The sequence below is a fragment of the Abrus precatorius genome, unplaced genomic scaffold, assembly GCF_003935025.1.
Source record: "Abrus precatorius isolate BTA unplaced genomic scaffold, Abrus_2018 Scaffold6, whole genome shotgun sequence".
Classification (NCBI taxonomy): Eukaryota; Viridiplantae; Streptophyta; class Magnoliopsida; order Fabales; family Fabaceae; genus Abrus; species Abrus precatorius.
The window spans coordinates 18012968-18039159 of record NW_020874406.1 but is presented as its reverse complement, the minus strand read 5'-3'; the positions used below and the strand labels follow the sequence as shown (position 1 = coordinate 18039159).

General features: G+C 27.4%; 3 protein-coding genes across 3 annotated transcripts; all 3 read right to left on the bottom strand.

Moving 5' to 3' along the window:
- Positions 1–4894: 4894 nt before the first annotated feature.
- Positions 4895–5700, bottom strand: LOC113869710 (thaumatin-like protein 1b). The gene is made up of 2 exons (XM_027506164.1): positions 5637–5700; positions 4895–5553 (listed from the first exon to the last, which is right to left on the bottom strand). Exons 1-2 carry the CDS (start codon positions 5698–5700, stop codon positions 4895–4897), a joined length of 723 nt encoding a protein of 240 aa, XP_027361965.1.
- Positions 5701–19326: 13626 nt separating this feature from the next.
- LOC113870298 (thaumatin-like protein 1b) lies at positions 19327–20797 on the bottom strand. The gene is made up of 3 exons (XM_027506889.1): positions 20734–20797; positions 19948–20635; positions 19327–19624 (listed from the first exon to the last, which is right to left on the bottom strand). The coding sequence occupies exons 1-3, from the start codon at positions 20795–20797 to the stop codon at positions 19327–19329; spliced, it is 1050 nt and encodes a 349-aa protein (XP_027362690.1).
- A 4005-nt stretch (positions 20798–24802) lies between these two features.
- Positions 24803–25588, bottom strand: LOC113869683 (thaumatin-like protein 1b). Its single transcript, XM_027506132.1, has 2 exons — positions 25525–25588; positions 24803–25455 (listed from the first exon to the last, which is right to left on the bottom strand). Exons 1-2 carry the CDS (start codon positions 25586–25588, stop codon positions 24803–24805), a joined length of 717 nt encoding a protein of 238 aa, XP_027361933.1.
- Between the last annotated feature and the right edge of the window lie 604 nt (positions 25589–26192).

Here is a 26192-nt window from a genome sequence, read left to right as displayed (position 1 = left end):
GGGTCTCTAGAATGGTCACTAGCATCATTAACCAAGACCATGCCAAAACTTTAGTGAAATATTATAGATGTTTTTGAATTATGTTTTAATTAAAATAATTTTATTTTGATAGTTATAAATAAAAATCTAGGTCAAATATAAGTACTGATTATTGAGGTAAATTTCTTTTAAAATAATATCATAAATAGTTATATTATTTAGAGAATGTTAAGGAGTAATGTTTAATAGATTAAAAATATAAACTTTTATGCAAAAATATGACTGACACTTTTTATTGTAATTTTAAATAAAATATTATTAATTTTTTAAAACTATATTTTAAAGACAAATTTTAGCAAAATACATAACACTAAAATAGAGAGCCCGTGCATTACAAAGATGAGACGAACATGATATTGGGTTACAGTGAACGGTCAAGGGAGAATTTATCTAGTCAGGAAATAAAATTAAAAGAAAATGAAACTAACATTATTTTTTACAAGCAATCATATTTTTACATCCAATAAAAAATTGTGAAGTAAATAGAATAAATAAATAATGTAATAAAAAAGTTAGTATAAAAATATAATCATTAAATCTCTTATTGCTACAAATTAACTGATCAACTTATTTTATTTTAAGAGTTACGGCAGAAACTAATATGAGTTAGTAAATAGTATAAAAGTTTGTGAGTCTTTTTAAATTATTAAATATATTTTAAACAAAATAAATAGTTTAAATCTTTATATGTGACTTAATAATATCATAAAAATTTATAAAATTTCAACCTTCAAAACTTATTTTTTATATATATTTTTTCATACAATTGTATTGATATTTTTTTTAAAATAAATCTTATATGTATTTTGTATCTAAATAGTAATTTTAAAATTATTTATATTTAAATATACTAATATAATTTTAATTTATAATAAAAATAATTTTTAAATTAATAGAAATGTCATCTTAGATCTGTAAGATTTTTTACAAATTATAAGTATAAATTTATGATTTTTAAAATTAAAATTTTTACATCCACTCTTACATCTTAATTCATTATAAAAATAAGATTTTATATTAATCGATTATTCATTGTCATTTTCTATTTTTCACATGTCTTCTCTATATATTAGTTGTATTTGCATCACATAATTTCTGCAAATTTTATTGTGCATATATTTCTAAGATAAGCAAAAACTATAAAAAAAAAAAATAGCTTGTGGAATTAATATTACTTAAGTAGTTGTTACTTCAGTTAAGCCACACAAAAAAGTTTTAATATTCGTTTAAGCGAATAAAGTTTGGTTTATTCAAATACTGGGTATCATATTTTTTATTTAAGTCAAGTTATTATAACTTAAGCGAAATTGACCCAACTTAAACTAAAAATAATAGCTTAAGCAAATGTTAACAAAATTTATATATTCATCATTGTATAAAATTAACTTAAGTAAATATGGTATAGTTTAAGTAAAAATTACAAAAATAATCATGCATTTAGCTTGTTGAATTAATATTACTTAAGTAGTTGTTATTTTGCTTAAGCCACACAAAAAGTTCTAATATTCGTTTAAGCGAATAAAGTTCGGCTTATTCAAATATTGGGTATCATATTTTTTATTTAAGTCAAGTTATTATAACTTAAGCAAAATTGACTCAACTTAAGCTAAAAATAACAGCTTAAGCAAATATTAACAAAATTTGTATATTCATCATTGCATAAAATTAGCTTAAGTAAATATGATATAGTTTAAGTAAAAATTACAAAAATGATCATGCATTTTTTAACATTTAACTACATCTATTTAGTCATTATCTTTATTTAGATATAGTCAAGTTATTCATTTTTAAGACAATCAAAATGAATATATGATGTTTACAAATTTAATTAGTTTTATTTATAAAGATCACAATTCAAAATAATGATAATACAAAGAGAGTATGACTGTTTAGATGGTTAAATTTGAAAAACATGTTTGCATGTTATTTAGATAAGAAAAATAAGAAAAAATTGAATAAAAGTTTATAATAATAATATTTCAAACAGAAATTACTTATTCCATTTAATCTTTTATCTTAAATATTTCTTTCAAACTTTTATCACTTAAATTTTAACTACAATATTAAATTTATTGAACTAGTTATTATAAATAAAAAGAAAATATTTGAACTAACTTCAGAAATAAAAAATTAAAAAAAAAGTGATTTAAAAATAATAAGATTGATTTTTATGTAAATAAAAAAAATTACTTTCTTAACTGTTATAATTATGTTTTTAGAAAGTATTTTTTTAAAAAACATATTTTTAAATGACTTATTTTAAATATCTAATAATTAAAAATCTTTAACTTTTAAAATTTATTAAATTTAAATTATAAATATTATAACTTTTAAAATTTATTATATCAAATAATTTTACTAACTTATTTATAAATTATACTAATTCACGTTAGCTGTGAGTTATTGTTAGTTATATCATATTTACCATAAATTTTATTTTTTTTAGTTGTATAATTATTTATACAAAGGAATTGTATAAATATATAATTTTTTTTTTTGCATATTTATAAAAGTCTTTCTTTTTAAGGTCAATTATTCTAGAGTTCAAGGTGTGTACAGGGTAAAAAACAACAAACCCATGGATATGATGGGTTTCTTTTGGGCCTAAGCAATTAATTCGTGCTAGTTGGGTCAAATTTGACAGTGATCCCGTGGTGTGCTCTTCGGGCTTACGAAGAAAATAGGTCAGAAGCTTTGAGCAAAACTTAGAAATTTGATTAGTAAAAGTAGCCTATGTGAAGCCCATCAAGGGAACGGTGAATATGATCATTACAAGGTCAACAGTTTGATTTTTTTAGGGGAAATAAATTTAATTTTAAAAGTATTATTAGTATAAATTTTTAATATAAAACAATTAAAATATATAATAAATATAAATTTTAAATTAATTATTATAATATATAATTGTTCTCATTTATACTACAATTTATAATTAAATAATACTATAAACGTGTTTATCCTTGTTACAGTGTTACGCTTTGTTTGAATAAGTTGAATTTGAAGAGAAAGGTTATAAGTGGATATAAAATATATTGATTGTAAAATATTTCATCGTTTGGCATTGTTGTCACTTGGAAGGAAGGATTAAGTTAGTGTGAGACCCACAAATTTTACTCACTTAATTGAGTTGTTTTTTGTTTCGTAGATGTTACCAGATTTTAAACTTCTATTTTCAGATTATGATGAGTTTGTTATGTAATGAGTATTATGTATTCGCCTATTTATTAGTACAATTTTTTTTTTAACAACAGAGAAACACTTTGTCTTTTTATAAATAGTTTCAGAAATGTGAACCAGTGAGATTTGAGTAAAAAACATGAGACAATCTTCATCAATTCTCTTTCTTTCTTAGTTATCATACCAATGATTATTGATTCAAATTTTGTGCCAATTGTCATTCTTCACTTTGTTGGTAATATAACCATTGGAGCATGCTTATGAAAAACTTTTTACAGTCAAAAGAATATTCGACAGTTGTTGAATTTGAAATTCAAGAGTCACTAATAGCTACTGCTTATGAGGCAAGAAAACTTAAAAGACTTGAAAGTCAAAACTTATCTTTTACAGGCTATTGATCGTCCAATCTTAGAGACTATTCTTTGCAAAGATATTTTCAAGGATATTTGAAATTTATTGAAGAAAAAATGTCAAGAGTTCTACTAGAGTGAAGCATGCATAACTTCAAACCTTGAAGAGAGATTTTGAAGTTTTACAAATGAAGGATTGAGAATCTGTTAGTAGCTTTTTTGGGACGAGGACGGTAGAGATTGCTGACAAAATAAGATGTCATGGAAAAAATGTGTAGTTGCACTTGTTGGCAATTTCGAAGATGGCAGAGGACAAACATAAGAATTGAAAGAAGACGATGACCAGAATGGTAGCAGCAAACACTGTTGATGAATCAGCATGTTTAGAAGGTTAGAAGGAAAGAGCTCAGAGCTGATCCTAGTTGTAAGGAAAGAGAGAAGAAATTATATAGATAGGCGCCATAGAGTCCTTGTTATAAGGTAATTTTAACTTGAATAGATCCAACATCCATGAGCCATGTTCACACTAGCTTTTACTTGGATCTGCATTTGTTAGGACAAATCTCGTAACTACATTTGTCCCTTTTATATTTGTCAAGTAACTATGATTTATCCAAACATGTTTTATCTGCATCTAACTCTTGTAAACGCACGTTTGGGACTGGTCAAAGCTGTTCCATCACCAGCCAAGTGACGTAGAATTTGAAGACTTACCTGCCTTTATTATTGTATATCCTGGTTGTTTACGTGATAAGATGGAGACAGTGTCTAGGGAGAGAAACTTATGCGTCTCAGCTATAGTATAATTCACAGAGTAATATTATTTATTCCATGTAACATATATCAGATGTTATACTAACCATAAACAAATTTGGAGTGTGATATAGAAAAATACAAAAGCAGGAAACAAAACATAGTTTTTAAACAGTGGTAGGTTGTGGGCTGGGGGCGTTTGTTTCAGGCGTAGTTCCTGCCATGACCTCCATGTTCCAATCCCTTTCCGATACATTAACCGTAATTTTGCATGCTATAAGTCCACAAATGAAAGCAAGAATCGCCAGCACGGTTACGAGGTTGTTGGTCGAACCGTGCACTTCACCTCCCGAGCTGTTCATCCCCGCTGGGTATTTCTCGTTTTTCGCCTTTGTCCAACTGCATTCAGATTCAAACACCCTCACATTTTTTTAAGAGAAGTCAACAGCAACACTCCTATTGAAAGTGCAGCTGAAAGTATAATTAATGCATGTATCCAAACCATGCAGTATGTGTTGTTGTGTATATATATTTTATTATATTAAAAAAAAAGAATAAAGAAGGTATCAAAAAGATTACCTAGTGGAGGGCGTAGAAGTGGGACAAAAAGTGAGGAGATAATCAGCAGAGGCACAAGTGAAGTTACTTATGCCATTATCATAAGGGTAGACATAAGCACCTGGGCATGCTCTCTTGAAGAACTGCAAATAGGAGTTGGCCTTGCACGTCTTACTGCAGCAGCACGCGCTTTTGCACGCCACGCCCTCGCCGTCTCTTATCACCTTCAGCTTCGCCGGACATGCACCGTTCAAGTCCACCGCGCAACTCGTCGCCCTGCAGTTACCTATTCCGGTTCCCCCCTTAGGTTCCACCCTCATCGGTATGTTGAAGCCTTCCACGAGACTCACGTCGAAGAGATCGAGGCCCCCGGTGCCGTTCAATGTGAACACCGCCAGAGTCACCGGCGGGTTGGCGTTGCGGCCGGCGCATTCCAAGCTGAAGGAACCGCAGTTGCCGGTTACACATGAGAACTTCCCGGTGGAGTCTTGGGAGCAGAGGGTCCTCCCCCATACATGGCCTGACCAGGCAGAAGGCACGGTGACAGTTTTTGACTCGCCCGGTTGGAGGGCGAAGCCGGTGATGGAAACCGGCAAGTTGCCGGTGCCGGAAAAAATGCCTGGCCAAACTGTGTAGTTGCACTTGTTGGCGATTTTGAACATCGTAGATGACAAACCTGTACCACAAGTTCAAAACAAAGATATTAACGACTAAATCTTCATGTGAGTGAACAGTTCTGGAAAAAAAATGTTTTAGTACCTGTTAGGAATTGAAAGAAAACCATGGTGACCAAAATGGTAGCAAAGTGAGTTGAATCAGCCATGTTTGAAACTTGGAATAGCAAATTGGTGAGAGACAGTTCGCTTGAACTTGGAACGGTGAATAGGTGATGGCGGGTATATATAGTGTGCGATTGCGATGGAAAGAGCGAAGAAATTACATAAAAATGAAAGAGCAGTGCTTATTATTATACTCTTAAAATTAAAAGAATATTATATATTCTATTTATATAAAGAATGTAAGTTTTTTAATTACAGCTCGATTTCGACACACGGAATCTCCCACCAGCTCATTCAATTTTTTTGTTCTAAATCTAATTTAATTCCGTGAGAGAAAGAGAGAGAGAGAGAGAGAAAAGAAGGGAGGCTTTCAATTACAGCTCGATTTCCACACACGGAATCTCCTGTGTGTGTGTGTGTGTGAGAGAGAGAGAGAGAGAGAGCTAGTGTCACAAGTGTGTATACAAATACATGTAAGAGTTAAGAGTTTGATTGACCGTACATGTAAGATGATGGATTGGTGTTTGTGCAGTGAGACTGCTCAAAAGAAAAAGGGTACTAATTCGATTAATTAATTAATTAATCATAGAGAGAACAGATATTAACACCAAAAGTGGACTAGAAGAAGAGAAGCAGAGAACCTTTTTTGTGTTACTCCATTTCCGTACTATTTGGATTCTGTTAATTTCTTTAAAGTTTTTATTGCAATTATGTACTAGTGCTTATTCTTGGTCCTTCTCATCTTTCTTTTTTCATCACTCTACTTTCTGCCTAACCACTCTTGCTACAACAAAGTAGAAGTGGCAACTCATTTTCGGACACAAACATCAATATCCATTTCTGTATTAAAATTAATCCGAGGTTTGGGTCAATATGGGACTGTTGGTGGCAAAGTTGGATCAAAGTGATAAAATTTTATGGGTATTGGAAATGTATTGTTTGGACATTTCAGCAATGTATGGAGTAGGTTTGATGATGGTGTAAGTTGAGCCTTTATATTAATGAGGCTGCCACCCCCCTTAAACTAATTCATCCATGGATTCAAAATGTAAGCTGATTTTGGTCTTCAACTCTAATGGTCCCCATATCATAAATTTCTCTTTTTTTCTTCACTAACTTTTTATTTATTTATTCTGTTTTTTCAATTGTTGAAGCTCGTTTGAAGAATACACAATGCATGGATTCTCACCTTTAGTTGATTTTGCTTTTGAAGAATGGGAGTAATAAATATTACTACTTTGAAGTGTATTTTCATTCTATAATATGAATCAATTGTTTTAAAAGTTCAAATTATCATGTAAAATAAGCATACCATAGATTTAGTTAGATTTCTATTTTGAATAAATGTTATGGTGGTATTCTAGGATAGTAAATGTTTTTATTTTTCTCAGTGGTTCTATCACTCTTAATTTCAGGGAAAGTCAATGCATGATAATGCAGGATACTAACGTCTCCTTGCATGCAAGGAAAACCTTGTATGAGAATTTTGGTTCTATTTGTTGTTCTTCTAATTAAATAGTAATAATTTACAAAAAATTAAGCATTAAAAAATTATTGTCAATATATTTTTTCCACTAAATTATCATTGTTCATTTAAAAAAAAAAGACCGAAAAAGAGTATAACAAATTTCTATTTATAAAAAGATCCTATTAATAAAAAAATTGAGAAAAAATTAAGTAATTAGACACTCAAAACTAAAATATTTCATAAAACATATAAATTTTGACGACAATAAACTAATTCTGACAAGTATATATGAAAATTTTAAGCTAAATACCATAAAATTAAGGACAATTATCCCCTCAATAATAAAATAATACATAACTAAGTAATTTTGTTGTGCACTGCACTGATATTATTTAATTAAATTAAAATTTTAGATAAATAATAAAAAATATATTGTATAACTACTTTTAAATGTAATAAATTTCAAAAATATAAAATATTATAATTACTAATAATATTAAATTAAAAAAATAAATACTTAATATAGAAAAATTAAGTAACATTAAAAAAATTCATCCTTAAAAATATTTTCACTTGAAGTAATGGACTATACAATTTACTAGAGAAAAAGATATTTTTGTACAAAACTAAAGATGAGTGGTTGGTGATAATTTTAATTGAGATTACTACCAATTAGATTAGGTATTATAAATATAAAAATAGATATTTATATAAAATTTATATAAATATTTATATATATACATGAGTAATTTAAAATTTTATATAAATAATAATTTTTATTTTTAAAATTTAAAATGATATCAACAAAAAAATGTGTAAAAAATAAAATTATCGTAAAAAAAAGTGTGATTTATATATAATTTTAACATTAAAATATACACGTGTTTAATTATAAAAAAATAATTTTATCAAATATTTCACTTTGAAAATAGTTTAGTTCCATTTAAAATATAGAAGTTAATAAACTAATCCATTTTACATATTTATGTACAACAAAAATAAAGAAATTTAAAGTTAATTTTTATGTAACTGTAAAAAAAATTGGCATTAATTTAAGATAACTAACTGCAAAAATAAGAAATTTAACGTCACTTTTATATAATTGTTCGGATTGTGAAACTCTCTTTTAAAATGGAAAGGTATAAATTATTTATTTGATCCTACAACAAGATCTACAGTTTTATGTCACTGATGGAGTTATAATCTATCAAATGAATGAGATATAGGAATGATTAAAAGCAATTTTTACGTTTCAAGAAAGTCTTTTAAGTGGGGGGAAAGGAAGAATGGGAAGGAAGAGGGAGGGAGTGAGTGGGGACCACATGGTTCTTGTGTTTCTGTGGAAATTACCAACTCTGTCCTGTCGGTGTGTTTTCCTTGTTTACCGCTAAGGATTCACGGTGACGCCACGTGTGAGCTGTTCTATGTGGCACGCTAAAGCCGCTCTCTAGGTGTGGGTGGGTACCGCCATTTGCTATGCGAGATTCGGATACGCTGAACCTCCGTGCTGCTGCTAAGGGATGCTCATAGTGTGCATTGATTCTAATTCTAATCCGAATGCATTAATAATATTTCTTATGAGGTATTTTAATTACAATATAGAAATTGATAAAAATACCTAATAATCGTTAATTAATTTCCATTTTTGAAAATATTATAGTACAATAATTTTACATTTATTTAATATCATTAGATTTAATTTTACAACTAATATTTATCCTAGTTAATTTAAATTTTTACCGACTTTATTTATTAAAAACAATAATAAACGTTTTAAAATCATAAAATGTTTTAGAATAAAAACTATTGAAATTTTTTAGAAAATATTTTGTGATAAATAAAAAATATTAACTAAAAGAAATGGAAGTGTTAGAAGTCCAACTTGACCTCCGTGTCCCTACATGTCTCGGTACGAAATATAAGACAAGTAATGAAATAGACATCTGTGTTTAAGAATCTACCTTTTTGTAGCTTGTTCATTCTATTCATTATCTTTATAAGGTAAAAAAGAAAAAAATAAAAAACAAAATTTATTTATTAAATTTATTAAAAATGAAAAATAATTTAGATTGAATAGCTACTTGACTTTTATTTATTTAATTTATATATTTTATTTGGTTAATGAAATAGAAGACAGGAACTTATTTGCCGTAATGAAACAAAATACACGGTATATGAGTAAGTTTATACTTTACTTGAGGTGCTTGCTATTTGAACTATTTTTTATTGGTATTAATTTTATTTATTAAAAATAACAGTAAATATTTTAAAATCATAAAATGTTTTAGAATAAAAAATATTGAAATTTTTTAGAAAATAACTTGTAAAATTTTTTAAAAAGATATAAAAAAATTGTGATCATTTATTTAATTTTTTATAAATTTCATTTTTATAAAATAATTACTTATGTAAATGTTTTCTGTAACAATAAATTTGCAGCAATTTTGTAAAAAAAAAAAAATACTTTTTATGCAAATTTTCATAATTTTTTACAAATTAATTTTTGAAAATAAAATATAAAATTCGAGTAGTAGAAAAGTTAATTTTAATTTCTAAATCACATCTTTTATATAAAAAAATATTGGTTATCACAAACGATAAAATGTAAATAACTCAAAGTAAAATATAAATTTATTTATATAAAAATAACTAAAGTTTTAAAAATTAAATATAAATCATTTCTTTCTCTTCTCTTTCAATGTTTTATCATAAATATGGTGGAAAAAATGATGGCGAAAACTATAATATAACTTTCCAAACAAAACATAACTTTTCCCATTTTCTTAAATAATCAACTTTTTCAATGTTTTATCATAAATATGGTGGAAATAATGATGGCGAAAACTATAACATAACTTTCCAAACAAAACCCAACTTTCCCCATTTTCTGAAATAATCAACTTTTGCGGCTAGAGAACGTGAGGAGAGTGGAACTATGCTTAGAGTATTTTCTATTTTTCTTTTAAATATCAAAAATAAATTATATTAAAAACACGTGATAAATTAAAAAAATATTAATATATATAAGTTATTTAAAATTATATTATTTATTACATTATCTTATTATTATTATTATTATCATTATTATCATTATGTGAGAAACTCTTTATCTTAGGTCTCTAGAATGGTCATTATCATCATTAATCAAGATAAAAAAAAATTTAATAAAATTATATAGATGTTTTTTGAATTATATTTTAATTAAAATAATTTTATTTTGTTAGTTATAAATAAAAATCTATGTCAAATATAAGTAATATAGTATTTAAAGAATGTTTAGAATAATTTTAATATATTAAAAATATAAAATTTTATAAAAAAGTATTACCGACAATTTTTGCTGTAATTTTAAATAAAAATATTTTTTTTTAAACTATATTTTGGAGACAATTTTTAATAAAATACTTGACACTAGAATACCAAGCTAGTGCATTGCACATGAGACGACGAACATGATTTTGATTACAGTAAATGGTCAAAGGAAAATTTATTTAATGAAAAAAGAAAATTAAAAGAAAATGAAACACTGTTATTTACAAGTAATAATATTTTTACATCTAATAAAAATTTGTGAAATAAAGAGAATAAATAAATAATATGATAAAAAAACAGTAAGTGTCAAAATATAATAATTATTTTTGTTGAAGGTAAACATACATCGCTTAAGCTGTAGATAATCAAAGAAACTAACACTAAGCTATGACATTTCATGTTCTAAGAAAATAATCAAAGATAAGCCAGACTATTATTAGTAAAAATTTTATTGTGAGAGTTACCTCCTGCTACACTCCTCATATTATTTTTCATGTATTTATTTATATGTTATCAAAATTTGAACAATATTTGCAAAATCCAAATCATGTCACCCTGTATAAATAAAATGATTAACCGTTTAGAAATTAACTTGATTTAGGAGACATATGGCAATTAAAAGTTAAATACAATTAAATAATATTTTTGCCTCAAAAGTTGACTACATAAAATGTTATTATACCTTGTAAAATATTTGCAACTTTGAGCTTGTCAAGTATATTTTATTACTATTATTATTAGTCATAACATTGATTTAAGCCTATTTATAGAAAATAGTTAATGTTTTTAAATGAAATATTATTTTAACTAAGTTGTAATTCACTTTAGTTAAACTATACACTTAAGCTAATTGTAAAGAGTATTTTAGATTAATCTTTGTCTTATATTAGCTTAAGTTACAACCGATAAGCTTAAGCGAATGTGTATTAGATTCATATATGTCTTTATTTCACTTAAGCTCATGGATTGTGGTTTAAACTAATTTTGACGAAAAATGTAAATTCATCTCAGTCTTTGATTAGATTAAGTGTATGTGTGTTAGCTTAAATAAATTTGACGAACAAATTAGATTTATCTCAGTCTTAGACTAGCTTAAGCTACAACTGATGAGCTTAAGCGAATGTGCATTAGATTCATGTATTTTTTAATTTGCTTAAGCTAATGTATTGTGGCTTAAGCTAATTTTAACGAGAAATTTAGATTCATCTTAGACTTTGATTAGCTTAAGCGAATATGTATTAACTTAAGTAAACTTGAAAAAAATTAGATTCATCTCTATCTAAATTTAGCTTAAGCAAATAATTTTGGGTTAAGTTAAATTTTCAGTGAAATAAATTCTTGCATTTTTTCTAGTTCAACAAAATCTCTTTAACCATTACTCTTATTTTAGTTAAACAAAAATTGTGATTTTTAAGATAATTGAGATGATATACAATATTTTTAAATAAAAAAATCTTACAATCGAGACTATAACAATCAAAAGGAAGAATGATTATATAGGTTTAGGATTCATGGTAGATATGATAAAGGAGTTGGTATACTATTAAAAAGAGAAAATAAAAAAGAATTGAAATAGAATAAACAAAAATTAAACAAAACTTTTAAGACATGTTTCAAAAGAAGATTACCTTACCTTTTTTAAAAAATAACGATTGAAATGAGTTTGAGAGAATATGATATGATTTTCTGGTAATAAGCAATTACATTTTTTCTTAACTTTAAAAAAAATTAGGTAAAGAAAGATCTATTTAAATATTTAAGAGTTTGATATTCTTTATTTATAAAATTTGATAAAGATTAATTTTTAAATATTTAAAAATTTGAAACTACTATAGTAAGTGATTTTGCTAATCTATTTGAGAGTTACTTAATATGTTAACTCATACTAATCTCTACCTTAAGTTGTGTGAACAAAATTATTATGCACGTTAATTAGATTATAATGTTTATCTTTTTATAATAATAATAGATGAAAGTATATTATAAAAAATCGGTAGTTATAATAATAAAGGTTCAGATTGAGAAGGAAATAAACTATATAAAAAATTTGTTTAAAGATTTTAAAGAATTAAGATATAGTTTCATGAAAAAAATATATAAGTAGAGATAAAAATGAACGGTCACTATTTTAAAGCTTTTTTAGTAAGATTTATTTAAAATATATTTTTATAAATTAAATATAATAATTAATAAGAATAAAAAGTTATTAATAATATTTTTTTATTCAAGAGAAAATATTTATTAAATAACAACTAAATATTTAAAAATATAAAAAATATTTAACATATTATATTGAATTATAAATTACAATTTAGTAAAAAGTTACATATTATAATAAATTTAATTTTTAAATTTTAGATATAATTTAAGATAATATCTAATATTTATATAATAATAAAATAAAAAATAATATAATTTTGTGTATTTATATTATATTTTATTTTATTTAGTTCTGAATATAAGAATTAAAAATTAAATCAATGTGAATGATATAATTGATGAACTTTAGGAAATCTACTAAAATAATTTGTATCAATTATTTAATATTGTTGATTAGACAACTTTGAATTATCACACACATTAATTAAATCTAAATTTTTATCTTTCGTAACATTAGTATTGGGAAAAAAAACAATTTGTATAGAAAAAATTATTAAAAATAATTAATGGATTGAAATTTAGTTTTGTGAAAGAAATGAAATGAGCATAGATAAAAAAGAACGAGTATTGATTTTTTTTAGTAAGATTTGTATATGATAACTTTTTATAAATTAAATATGACAATTAATAAAAGTGTAAAGTAGTTCTTTTATCTATATATAATTCTTTAATTAAGAGATAATATGCATTAAATAAAAAATTAAATATTTAATAAATATAAAAAATGTTTAATATATTAATTTTAATTATAAATTAATATAAAAAATTTAAAAATAAATATATTATAAAATAATGTCTACTATTTATGTAATAATAAAATAAAAATTTTATTTAAATTGACATATTTGTTGTTTAATTTAGTTTAGTTTAGTTTTCAATACAAAGTATAACATTAAATTAATTAACTTAAAAGATATGGTTGATAAGTTTTAATTAATATATTAAAATAATTTTAATCAAGTCTTTAAAACTACTAATTAGATAATATCAAGTTGATGAGAAAATATATCTGATGCAGTACTAATTACACCCTGATCTTTATGTTGTATGACAGTAGATGAAAGTATATTATAATAAAGGTTAAAATGAAAAAAAAATATATATATTTGTATAGAAAGAAAAAGTTGTTCAAAAATTGAAATTTAGTTTTATAGAAATATTTGTATAGAAGTAAACAGGGTAACGAGATTTTTATAAGTTCTTTTGTAAAAATTACATGCTAAACTTTTTAATAAGTTAAACAATGATAATTTATAAGAATATAAATTGATTTTTTTATCAAAATATAAATTTTATTTAAGAAAAAGTAATTATTAAATAAAAATCAAATATTTAATTTTAAAATCAAAATAAACTTAATTTTAAAATATATTATAAGACAATATCTAATATTTATATAATAATAAAATAGAAAAATTAATATAAATTTAATATATTTGTAACTTTTATTAATTTAATTTAATTCTAAATATAATAATTGAAAATCAAATTGAATAACGTAAAATATATGATCAATAAACTTTAATTAATACATTCAAATAAGTTGAAATTCAACTAATTAAATAATATCAAATTTATAAAAAAATCGTATCACGCACAATAATAATATCCTAATGCTTATATTTTATAATAATAAATAAAAATATATTCTTTAATCGTAACTACAATAATAAAGATTGAGATGAAAAGAAATTATTTATATAAAAATAGAGAATTTTAGGAATTGAGATTTAGTTTTATGAAAAGAAAAAGATAAATATAAATAAAAATGAATATAAGTTGAGTATTTTATTAATATATAATTTTATTTTATTCAATAATAAAATTAAATAGTTAATAAATATGAAAAATTATAAATATATGAAATCTAATTACAAATTTTAAGTTAGTTTATAGTATAAATGAAAATAAACTTATTTTAAAAATATGAATATATTTTAAGACAATGGTTAATATTTAGTTTAAAATAAAATTAAAAATTTAATATGTATTTAATATATATTTATAGTTTTTTTTAATTTAATTTAATTTTAAATATAAAAATTTAAAATAAAATAAAATAAAATAAAATAAAAGATGTAATTAACAAGTCCCAGTTAATTTAATGAATTATATATGTTCTTTAAAACTATTAATTAAATAATACCGAGTTTGTGAAAAGAACTCATCATACACAATATTTAGGCCCTAATATTTAGTGTATATAACAAATTAACAGTATATAAAAATATGTTATCAATAGCAATAATTTTGATAATAAATTAAGATGAATAATAAATTTATTTATATAAAAAAAAATATTATTAAAAGAATTAAAGAAATTGAAATATAATTTTATGAGATGAATGAGATAATCATATATGAAAATAATTTTTAGTAAGATTTACGTACAACTTTTATATAAGTTAAATACGGTAATTAATGAGAATATAAATTGAGTGTTTTGTTGATATATATATTGAGAGACAATACTCATTAAATAAAAAAAGTTAGCTATTCAATAAACATAGAAAATATTAAATTTATTAAATTTAATTATAAAATACAACTTAGTTTAAATTACAAATTAAAATAAACTTAGTTTTATCACAATTTATTTGAATTGAAAGAATATTATATATTTTTATTGCTATTTATCTATTAAATTGTTTTTTCTTTGAATGGAAGACTATATATTTTTTTATGCACATATATTTTTCTTATTAACAAAATTTATCGTGACCATTTATTTTTTATTAAAATATTTTAAATTAATTTGTATCTTTGACAAAATATATCTGTGAAGTGCATATATATATATATAACTTCAAATTTAAGTTAATTTGTTCTAGATCAAGGATCAAACATTTTAAATGAGTGCAGATAAAAGAAGAAAAAACATAGCATTTACTCTCTTTGGTGTGTTTGTTTATTTCTCTGCACTTCAATACTATTTTGAGCAACCTAATCAAATAATAGATAGAAGAGTTTCCAATTGTATTGGCAACTATTTAGAGGTTACAAGTAATTAATTTGTGATTATACTGAGAAGTAAAAACATACTTTACATTTATTTTATATCTTAAATCGAAATTTCTTTAATGGTTAACAAATCTTACTGGATAACTCAAAGCAATTTCAGTATTAGCCTAGGATTATAGTTTTAGCATCTATACATTTATTATTTTGAATTAGAATTCTACTTTACATAACTGAAAATAAAAATTATAAATGAGGACATGTAAAGTGACCATAGAATTTATTTATTTCTATCAACTAGTCAATTGAAGGGTAACAAAATTATAAAATATTTTAAATCCACATCGACCCCAAAAATGAGGACATGTAAAGCGGGCTAACACAGAGGCCCAACACAGGAAACGGTCCATGACTGAATTATACTACAGAGTACACAGCACTTAAACACGGTCCATGACAAGCTGACACGTACAAAAAAAAAACACAGAAGACAAAAGGAAATAAAATGTGAATCGAATGTTAGAATTCTTTCAAAAAGAAATTATTTAGTGTTATAATCAATTATAATTTTTTATTTTATCAAAAGACAGATTAATATTAAGATCGATACGTAAGTCAACTAATAATGTAATTAATTATTTATAAATTTTAAGCATTTAATAATGTTCTATGAGAAATAGAAATAGTGAGTCTAAATTCTAAATTCATAATAAGTTATTTTTGAAACAATTCAAAATTTGATCAGGCCACACTCTCGCCGCCTCTCATTACTTTCAAGTCAGTTAGACACGCTTTCAAGTTCACAGCCCAACCTGTCCACCTGCACTTTTAAAATCAATCTATTCAATTTTAAACTAAACTATCAATATAATATCTTCTTATATCGGTTAGTTTACACTTAATTTAAATTTTTTTATTTAACTTATATTTAATAGATTATAATTTATTATTTTATTAATTATTAAATGTAAGTTAAATGAAAGATTTAAATTAAATGTAAAAATTTTTAGACTTGTACTGAAATAAAAAAATCTTTCCCTGATTTTAATTTTTCAAATTTAACTTGTTATAAAATTAAATTAAAATTGTGTTAACCAAAAATAATTCATTATTGTTTAACTTCTTTTAACCTCTATGATTCAGCAAAGAATATACTACACGGCCATGGATCAAGGATACGAATAACAATGTAAATGAGTAAAAGTCAATTTGAATATTTTAATTTAAATTTAAATTAATTTAGTACGTACTTAATAAACATTTTCGTATTAAAATATAAAGTCAAAATAATAATAAAGTGTAACTTTATTTATATAAAAATAACTTAAAGTTTTAAAAATTAATTATAAAAATATTATTTTCTTTTAAAACAATTAGAACCACTATTTAAAATATAACTTTCAAAATTAGATAGATGGGTAATATTAAAATTTATGTTTGACTAATTTAAATAAACAATTTTAATTTTAAAATTTAATCAATAAATTTATTTAATTAAATAAATTTAAACTGTTTTTTAATAAATGAATTTTAAATGATTAATAAACAGTTTGACTCATTTACGTATGAAATGAATAAATTAAGGTGACTCTTATACACATAATGTACTAAAAAAAATGTGTGAACAATATTTTGGGGCAGGAAATGAATAACTACGACGTTTTTACACAGAATATACAGATATTACGGTGAATTTTAGTTTTTATTTTATCACTTATTAATTTTATTTTCTTCTCGTGTATGTATATAAAATATTGTCAAGTTTTAATCTACAAATAACAGTACTCTTATACTAAATAAGGAAAACATTAATTAGAATGGTACAAAAATATTTAATTAAAAAACTAAAAGTAATTTTTTATTATAAAACGTAAAATTTAATATATTCGCTTTCGTAATTGAAGCTCTCTTTCATCGTTTTTATTTGATAAAATGGAATTAACCTTTTTCCAAATACTTATTATAAACAGAACAAATAGAGAAAGAGGGTAAAGCACAAATAAAAAATGAATAAGGAATAGTTTTTCCTTGTCAATATTAAAGCTTCGTTTGAACAAGAGAAAAAGAAATATTGATAGTAATTTTAAGTCAATTGATCTGGTAGTTGTTTAAAAAGCAAATTTGTGGCACTTATCACTTTTCCACCATCTAAGGAAAAAACCAATTAATGAAACTGGAGAAGCATGTGATGGAAGTAAACGTGAAATTGGCAAATGGCATATAGAAAATGAGAAGAACAGCGAAATGCAGCTAGACATAAGACAGGGAATCGATATGGCAACTCAGTTTTTATTCTTCTCCAACCAAAGGTTCCTCTTCACAGAAAATAAAACAAGAATCTCTCTGCTATCTTCTCTCTTCTGCAACCCAAGTTGTTGCATTGATTCGAGGGCATGGATCCCACTTGATAGCCAACTCCAGATCCAACAACCCGCCATGGCCAACTGCACCATAGCAGCAGACCGGAGATCGCCATTGACACTTCACAGGCTACCAAAGTTGCCGCTACTGTATGTATCAAAACTCTGACTTGTGCATCCAACTTATCTTCATGTGTTACTGCGTGCATCCAAGTATCTATTCTTTGAACATTGAAGTAGAATAATAGTTAGAAGAATTTGAAAATTATTATGACATTAAAATTTCTAAAGTTTAGTTAAGGCTTAGTTGAGGCGTCCATTAAGTTTCATTTTTTCTTTCAACTTTAGTCGTTAAGTGTTAATTCTCAATTTCTATCCCTCATTTAATGCAATATTATGTTTGCTTTCTTTTTCTTTTGTGATAAAAATGTAATACGTTTTATTAAACAAATCTCTCTGTTTCAAATAAAAATAAGTAGGTCAAATAGAATAAAAAGTAAGTACAAAAAGTTAAAATCAAAATATTTTCCTTGAAAATAAATGTAATTAAGAAGTTTTTTCACTAGATGTAGATTATAAGTTGACTATTATTTCCTGGATTTTAATTTTTAATTGTCGTCATGATTCAAGTAGATCAATGCGTGATTCTCATATTCTCTATGTTTCTTCTCCGATTTTATTTTGAATTTTAAGTTGGAGAAAAGAAAGGTTAGTTTATTTGCTTTTATCTGAGGAATAACTTAAATCATCTAAAATTACAGTTATCACTGCATATACATTTAAGAGTTAAATTTTAGAGGATTTTTTCTAAATGAACGGTATTATATAATATTTATTAAAAGAATAATATATTAAATTTATAATATTGTATTTTTAAAAAATTATAAAATTAAAAATTGTTTATCAAAAAAATAAATTGTTTTCTTTTTTTCTAATAAGCACAAAAAATTCTATTGATATTAAGTACAAGGGTTACTCATCCCAAAATTACAATAGGAGTACCTATAAAGATTATAAATTATCAATAGTCATAAAATAAACATAGACTCGTTACAAAGCATTCATGTAATAACCTCTAAAAAAAAATAAATTTGAGGCTTTCTAACGATTCTAAATAACAACTTACAACTAACAATGTCAAATTAGGACCAACTTTGCAACAACCGCACCAACTAACAAGTTATAACGAACATTAGCAGCAACTAATTTTGCTGCTATATATAGTAACATAAAATCAACTTCCAAAGATACCAACAGTGATCTGGGATTATAATTCAAAAATACAGATTATAATTCACACAATTTTTGAAACAAAGGAAGCATAACATGCATCCCCCTATTACAACGAATATTTGAAGTAAATACTGATTCACACTATTTTATTGAATACAACATTTACCACTCACTCACTCTCAGTCTTCAGAAAGTGCGGGGGACGCTGCTGTTACCGCTTCGGCGGGGACGCTGACTGTTACCGCTTCGGCGGGGACGCTGCTTGGTTGCGCTTCGGCGGAGACGTCGCTGGATCTGCGTTTAATGCATCCACACATTACTGTGAATGTGAATGTGAATGTGATTGATATTGATACTAGGGCAGAACGAATGAACTTATAAAACACTGTGAGGATATTGGCTGAGCCGCCATCATTACTTCCCGAGTTTTCCACCCCCGATGCCGCTGGGTAGTTCTCATTTCCTAGCTCGATTGAACTGCATGAAATTGAAACACCCTTTACAACCCCCAGTTTTAAAAATACCAGCAAATGCACAAAATTAGAAAGATACTCGCTGTGAACCCTACTTTCTCATCAATTTGAAAAGATTTACCTTATACAGTACAATTATCATTTATCACTTGGAAAAACAAAAAAAAAGAAGAAACCTAACACTAAACCCAGGTTTTTACTTCTTCTCACAGGCCGTCAGAAAATTTAACAACAGTTTTCCTGTCCTAGAAAGGCTTTCTGTGCCAGTATTTCAACTCCAAAAATCACTTATTACAAAAAAATTAATCTCAATAAAATTAAAATTACCTTGTGGGGCAGAAAGTGATGGTATAATAATCAGCAAAGGCACAGTTGAAGTTGGAGGAGGCACGGTCACAAGCATAAACGATTGCACGAGGACATCGACTCTTGAAGAACTCTGAATACGAGCTGGACTTGCATTTCTCAGGTGTTTCGCAGCAAAACTTGGAATTCCCGAATGATTGGCACTCACTTTTGCAAGCCACGCACTCACCGCCTCTCATCACTTTCAAGTCAGTTGGACACGCTTTTAAGTTCACCTTGCAACCTGTCCACCTGCACTTTCCGCCTCTGGATCCGGTTGCGGTTCCGCCCCGAGGTTCGACCTTCACTGGGAGGTTAAAACCCTCCACGAGGCTGGCGTCGAAGAAATCGAGACCGCCGCCGCCGGTTCCGTTAAGATTAAACTCCACCAAAGTAACAGGCGGGGCGGCTTTGCCGCCGCTGCATTCTATGGTGGAGGAACCGCAGTCGCCGGTGATGCAGGAGAACTTCCCAGTGGAATCATGAGAGCAGAGTGTCCTACCCCATATGCGACCGGACCAGCCAGGTGGCACGGGAATGATTTTGGACTCGCCACGTTGCAGCGTGAAGCCGGTGGTGGAGACCGGCAAGGTTCCGATCCCCGATAAAATGCCTGGCCAAACTGGGTAGCTGCACTTGTTCTCCACTTCGAACGTCACTGAATCCGAACCTGAACCATTTTAAAAATAACATGAAGTGATGAGAGGCGGCGTTTTAAGAATTTTCTGTGATCTCAAAAATAAATATGAAAATAGTTGCTAGCTTCACCTGTAAGGAATTGGAGCAAATATATAATGCCCAAAGTGATAGCAAACCTAGTTGAAGCAACCATATTGTGTAGAAAAATTACAAATTGATGCAGAAGGACGAGCAACTATATCTGGACTTTTGAGAGGTGGGAGAAGGGATGAGGCTTTTTATAGAACAGGTAGCACTTAAGGACGTCGACTAGAGGTGCGCCAAGATTACCAAAGTGTTCACGCAACTTCCTTTCTTCTACCACTTTATGTCCTAGCGTAGTATATGTCTTGCTTGTTGTACTGTTGAAGCTATTTAGAAATAAAAAACATGTATGAAAAACTTTCTTTCAATTTTAGTAAAAATAAATACTTGAGTTTTTAAACCATACAAGTTGTTAAATTGGTTTCAAGTTAAACTTCATCAAATCACACTTCTAAGAATAAGATAATTTTATGTTTTTTTATTACATTAATAGGTAGAGCGAAATCATTTTGCAAAGTAAAAATTAAAATTTACTAAATTATAAGTTTCTTCTGTTGTTTACTTTCACTTTTGAGTTATATTTTCTTAAAAAATATTTTTGTTTATTCTTAGTTTAAAAAGAATAGAATGAAAGTTTTTAAACTCTTCATATATTTTTACACGACTAACAGATAATTAGTAATCTTTAAAGTGCTAATACATTCGGTATCATCACTAATGGATTCTTGAATTTAGTCTGGTTTTCAAAAGACTGTTTTATCGTGTGTGAAAAGTTTTTGTTTAAATTTTGCCGATTACTCCATTCTTATTTTCAAGTGTTATTTTTTTAATGTTCTCATTGTTAAATGAAGCCAAAATGAGTTATTTTAATGTATTTTTTAGTGACTAGATAAAATTGGGGCATATTGATTAAGACGAAAAAAATGTGAAGTGATTTTAAGTTGAAGTTATGTCGATGGTGGCGAGTGCTAAGGTATTAGGGCCATATAAAAAACTAGGTTAAACTAAATAAATACACATGTTGACTATCTCGAATGTTGCTTGATACAATCCTATAGCACGTTAGTACATGGGCTCCTAAATCATAATAACAAGTGAACATTCTAGAAGAAAACACATTTAATTAGAACCATGAAAATAGTTGATACGAATGGTACCCATAAACCTGGATCATTTTCTAACTACGGCTCCAACTCAACATGATCCTAACGCTTTATCCATAAACTAACTAAATATACTGTATTGATTTTTATTTCTTGTAAAAACAAAACCTTTGACTGAAGATGAGCATATCGAATATGTTCCAATCATAAGATAATTAAAGCACAAGAATAAGGAAATACGGATTTGACCTTTCTGTGCATCTTAAAAAACATATAATTATTAATTAAAAATAATAATTGATATTATAAAATATATATATATATATATATATATTCATATATAATAAATTAAAATGTAAAACTTTACTCTTTAATTTTTCAATTATTATTATAATATCAGACTTTTAGCGCACGACACACGTGATATAGAGACGGTGGTAAGGACGGCTGCAAATTCAGCAGGCTACAGCGGGCCAGCATGGAAAAACATCAAAGTTATGTAACTTGAGTTAACAAAAAAAAAGTCCAAAATACCTAGGAAAAGAAAAGAACGGTGTATTAATAATCTCATACATCTTTTATGGATTTTAGATAGTTAAAAATATTATTTATAAATTGAAAAAAATATTGAAGTAAGAATCTATACCAATAATAATTTTGACATTTTTTCTATATTCTTTTTATTTTTGTAATTATTCTTTCTGTTTTGTAATTGAGGAACATTTCTAGATATGATTAAATAAAGTCTTCATTTCTTGCAATTTCTTCTTGATGTTTAAATTTGAAACTGCATTATTTAGGAAAAAGTGGAAAGACAGAAATTATATTTAAAATGCTAATACATTTTGTATCCGTAATGGATTGTTGAATTTAATTTTGTCTTTAAAAGACTATTTTATCTTGTATGGAAGTTTTTTTAAAAAGAAATAAATTACAAAAATTTTGCTGATTACTCCATTCTTATTTTATAGTATTATTTTCCCATGTTCTCGTTGTTAAATGAAGCGAAAATGAAATTGAAATTATCTAATATTTGGGTTATTTTAATGTATTTTAATTTTTAGTGACCAGATAAAAATTAGAATGATATTAATAAAGATGTAAAAAGGATGTGATGGTAGCTAATCTAAAGAGCACGTGCAAGGCCTCCAATGTTACCGTAGGGTGTCAAATTGAACATGGTCGATACAGTCTTGATTAAATGTTTTAGACTTCTAGTAACTCATCTAATCCACCCAATTTTAACATGCTAAAACGCAAGTATATGACGATTTAAGGCAGATTGGTCTATCAGACTCATTTTTTATTTTTAAAATTTTAAAATAATTATTTATTAATTTTTATTCATATAAAGATTCTTTTTTGTTATTTATTGTAAATTTTTATTAATTTTAAGTGAATTGTTCCATTAATTAATTACTCACCAACCTTATTTTTAAGTTTTAGGAAGCTTATGCTAGCCCATTTTTTTAGTTTTGCCGTTTTTCTTGTCTGTGAGATGACCCGTTTTGACGAGCTTTTAGCCGTAAGAAGCGCTGTTGGTCGTCCAATCCCAAGTCCCAAAACCACGAAGCAACCGAAAACGACAACAGCAATAAATAAAAACACATCAAAGCCTCCTCGCAGAGCACTGCGAATACCCACTGACAACCTCTTCATCAGTGCTCGACAACGAACGCCCTGGAGTTAAGTATTTTCAATTTTAACAATTGCACTTTTTTACATATTAAATACAATATGTATTAAATATTCTTTTTATATATTTAAATCATGAAATAGTTTTCTGTTTAATAAAATTTTATAAACTATAAAAAATTATTAAAATATTTATCTTTTGGCGCACAATATGTTTACTTTTTAATCAAGATATATTTTATATCAACGTAAATTTTGTTGAGATGGATTCCCAAGTTGATGTTAACATAATAATAAATGATTGTGATGTTAACACAAATAGGCCAGTGGATTATCTGATTTGACGAGTCAAACTGAGCTAGCACATTCAATTCAAATATCTCTTAACTTACCATGGATAAGCCCAAATTAAAAATCCATAAAAGTTAATCGTTTACTTATAAAAAGTTTTAATGTGTTATAACTAATTATTTTGATATATTTATTAACAAACATTTATCAAAAATAAATAATAAACATTTTTGCAATGGTTCATTTATATTTAACTCTAAACCACGCGTACGAAGTGAAGTAGAGTTTGAAGAGTTTTTTTGCTTTTATTATATGTCTTGTGTTTGGGCTCTTCGTGTTAATCTTAGCTTCTGGCGGTTGATAGGCAGAATGTGTCTTGAGAGAGAAAATTATGCGCCTAAACGCGAGTAGGACGTAAATATGGATTATATGATTTACACAATTATGTATATGTATTATAACATTCATCGATGCTAATCTTCTCTCACTCTCTCTTGCCTATCATCAATATTTAAAGTTTATTTCTCTTATACGTATTACATGTAATATAACATTAATCCAACAAATTTCGCGCGTGATTCGGCAAAATACAAAAGCAGGAAACGGGACTTACTTTTTAGACAGTGGTCGGGGCGTTTGTTTCAGACGTGGTTCCCGCCACGACCTCAATGGTCCGAATCCTTTCCGATAGACTAACCTTAACCGTAATTTTGCATGCTATAAGTCCACAAATGAAAGCAAGAACCGCCAGCATGGTTACGAGGTTGTTGGTCGAACCGTGCGCTTCACCTCCTGAGCTGTCCACTGCCGCTGGGTATTTCCCGTTTTCCGCCTTTGTCGAACTGCATTCAGATTCAAACATCTTCACTCCCATTTTTAAAATCGCGAACATCGAAAGTGCACGTATCCAACGCATGCAGTATATGTTGTTGTCCATATATATTATTATAAAAAAATGTAAATCTTATTCTCCAATAACATGAAAGGGACAAAACGAAACTTAATCATCAACTTGAAAAAGACAAATGAGTGTGTAAATATAATTGCAAAGAAAAAGAAAAATAAGAAAGAAGGTATAAAAAAGATTACCTAGTGGAGGGTGTTGAAGTGGGGCAGAAAGTGAGGAGGTAATCAGCAGAGGCACAAGTGAAGTTACTTATGCCATTATCATAAGCGTAGACATAAGCACCTGGGCATGCTCTCTTGAAGAACTTCGAGTAGGAGTTGGCCTTGCACGTCTCACTGCAGCAGCACGCGCTTTTGCACGCCACGCCCTCGCCGTCTCTTATCACCTTCAGCTCCGTCGGACATGCACTGTTCAAGTCCACCGCGCTGCAGTTGCCGCCCATTCCGGTTCCCCCCTTAGGTTCCACCCTCATCGGTATGTTGAAGCCTTCCACGAGACTCACGTCGAAGAGATCGAGCCCCCCGGTGCCGTTCAATGTGAACACCGCCAGAGTCACCGGCGGGTTGGCTTTGCGGCCGGCGCATTCCATGCTGGAGGAACCGCAGTCGCCGGTGACACATGAGAACTTTCCGGCTGAGTACTCTCGGGAGCAGAGGGTCCTCCCCCATACGTGGCCCGACCATGCAGAAGGCACGGTGACAGTTTTTGACTTGCCCGGTTGGACGGCGAAGCCGGTGATGGAAACCGGCAAGGTTCCGGTGCCGGGAAAAATGCCTGGCCAAACTATGTTGCTGCACTTGTTGACCATTTTGAACATCGTAGGGGACGAACCTGTGTCACAAGTTAAAAACAAGACAACGAGTGAACATATTTAAAAAAATAAAAAGTTTGTGTGAGTACCTGTTAGGAATTGAAAGAAAAATATGGTGACTAAAGTGGTAGCGAAGTTTGTTGAATCGGCCATAATTGAAATAATTGGAATAGCAAACTGATGAGAGACGAGTTAGCTTGAACTCATAAAAGTGAATGGGTGACGGGTGTATATATAATTGAGAAAGAATGAAGAAATTATATCAGAATTGGACATCCTTATAAGTGCTGCCATTGCCGGTGGAGCTTACGAAGAAATTAATTAAAATGAAATTGACATGTTTTTTCAAACAATTACAAATATGCAAACAGCGCAAGTCATTATCCCGCAGGGATGGACGTTTGCCCACAAATATTAAACGTATGCCATAGCGTGGTAAAAAAAGGCCAAATCTAGGTTGGACTATTGGTACTATTTTTATTATAATAAAAATAGTAAAAGGAATTGAAAGAAAAATATGGTGACCAAAGTGCTAGAAGTCTGTTGAATCGGCCATCATTAAAATATTTGGAATAGCAAACTGATGAAAGACCAGTTAGCTTGAACTCATTGACCTCATAAGTGAATGGGTGACGGTTGTATATATATATATATAACTGAGGAGAGAGAGAAAGAAGGAGGAATTACATTAATGCCATTGACGAATGACGAGGTACACCAATAAGCAGTGTGTAAAACCTTTTAAGAGAAAAAAATT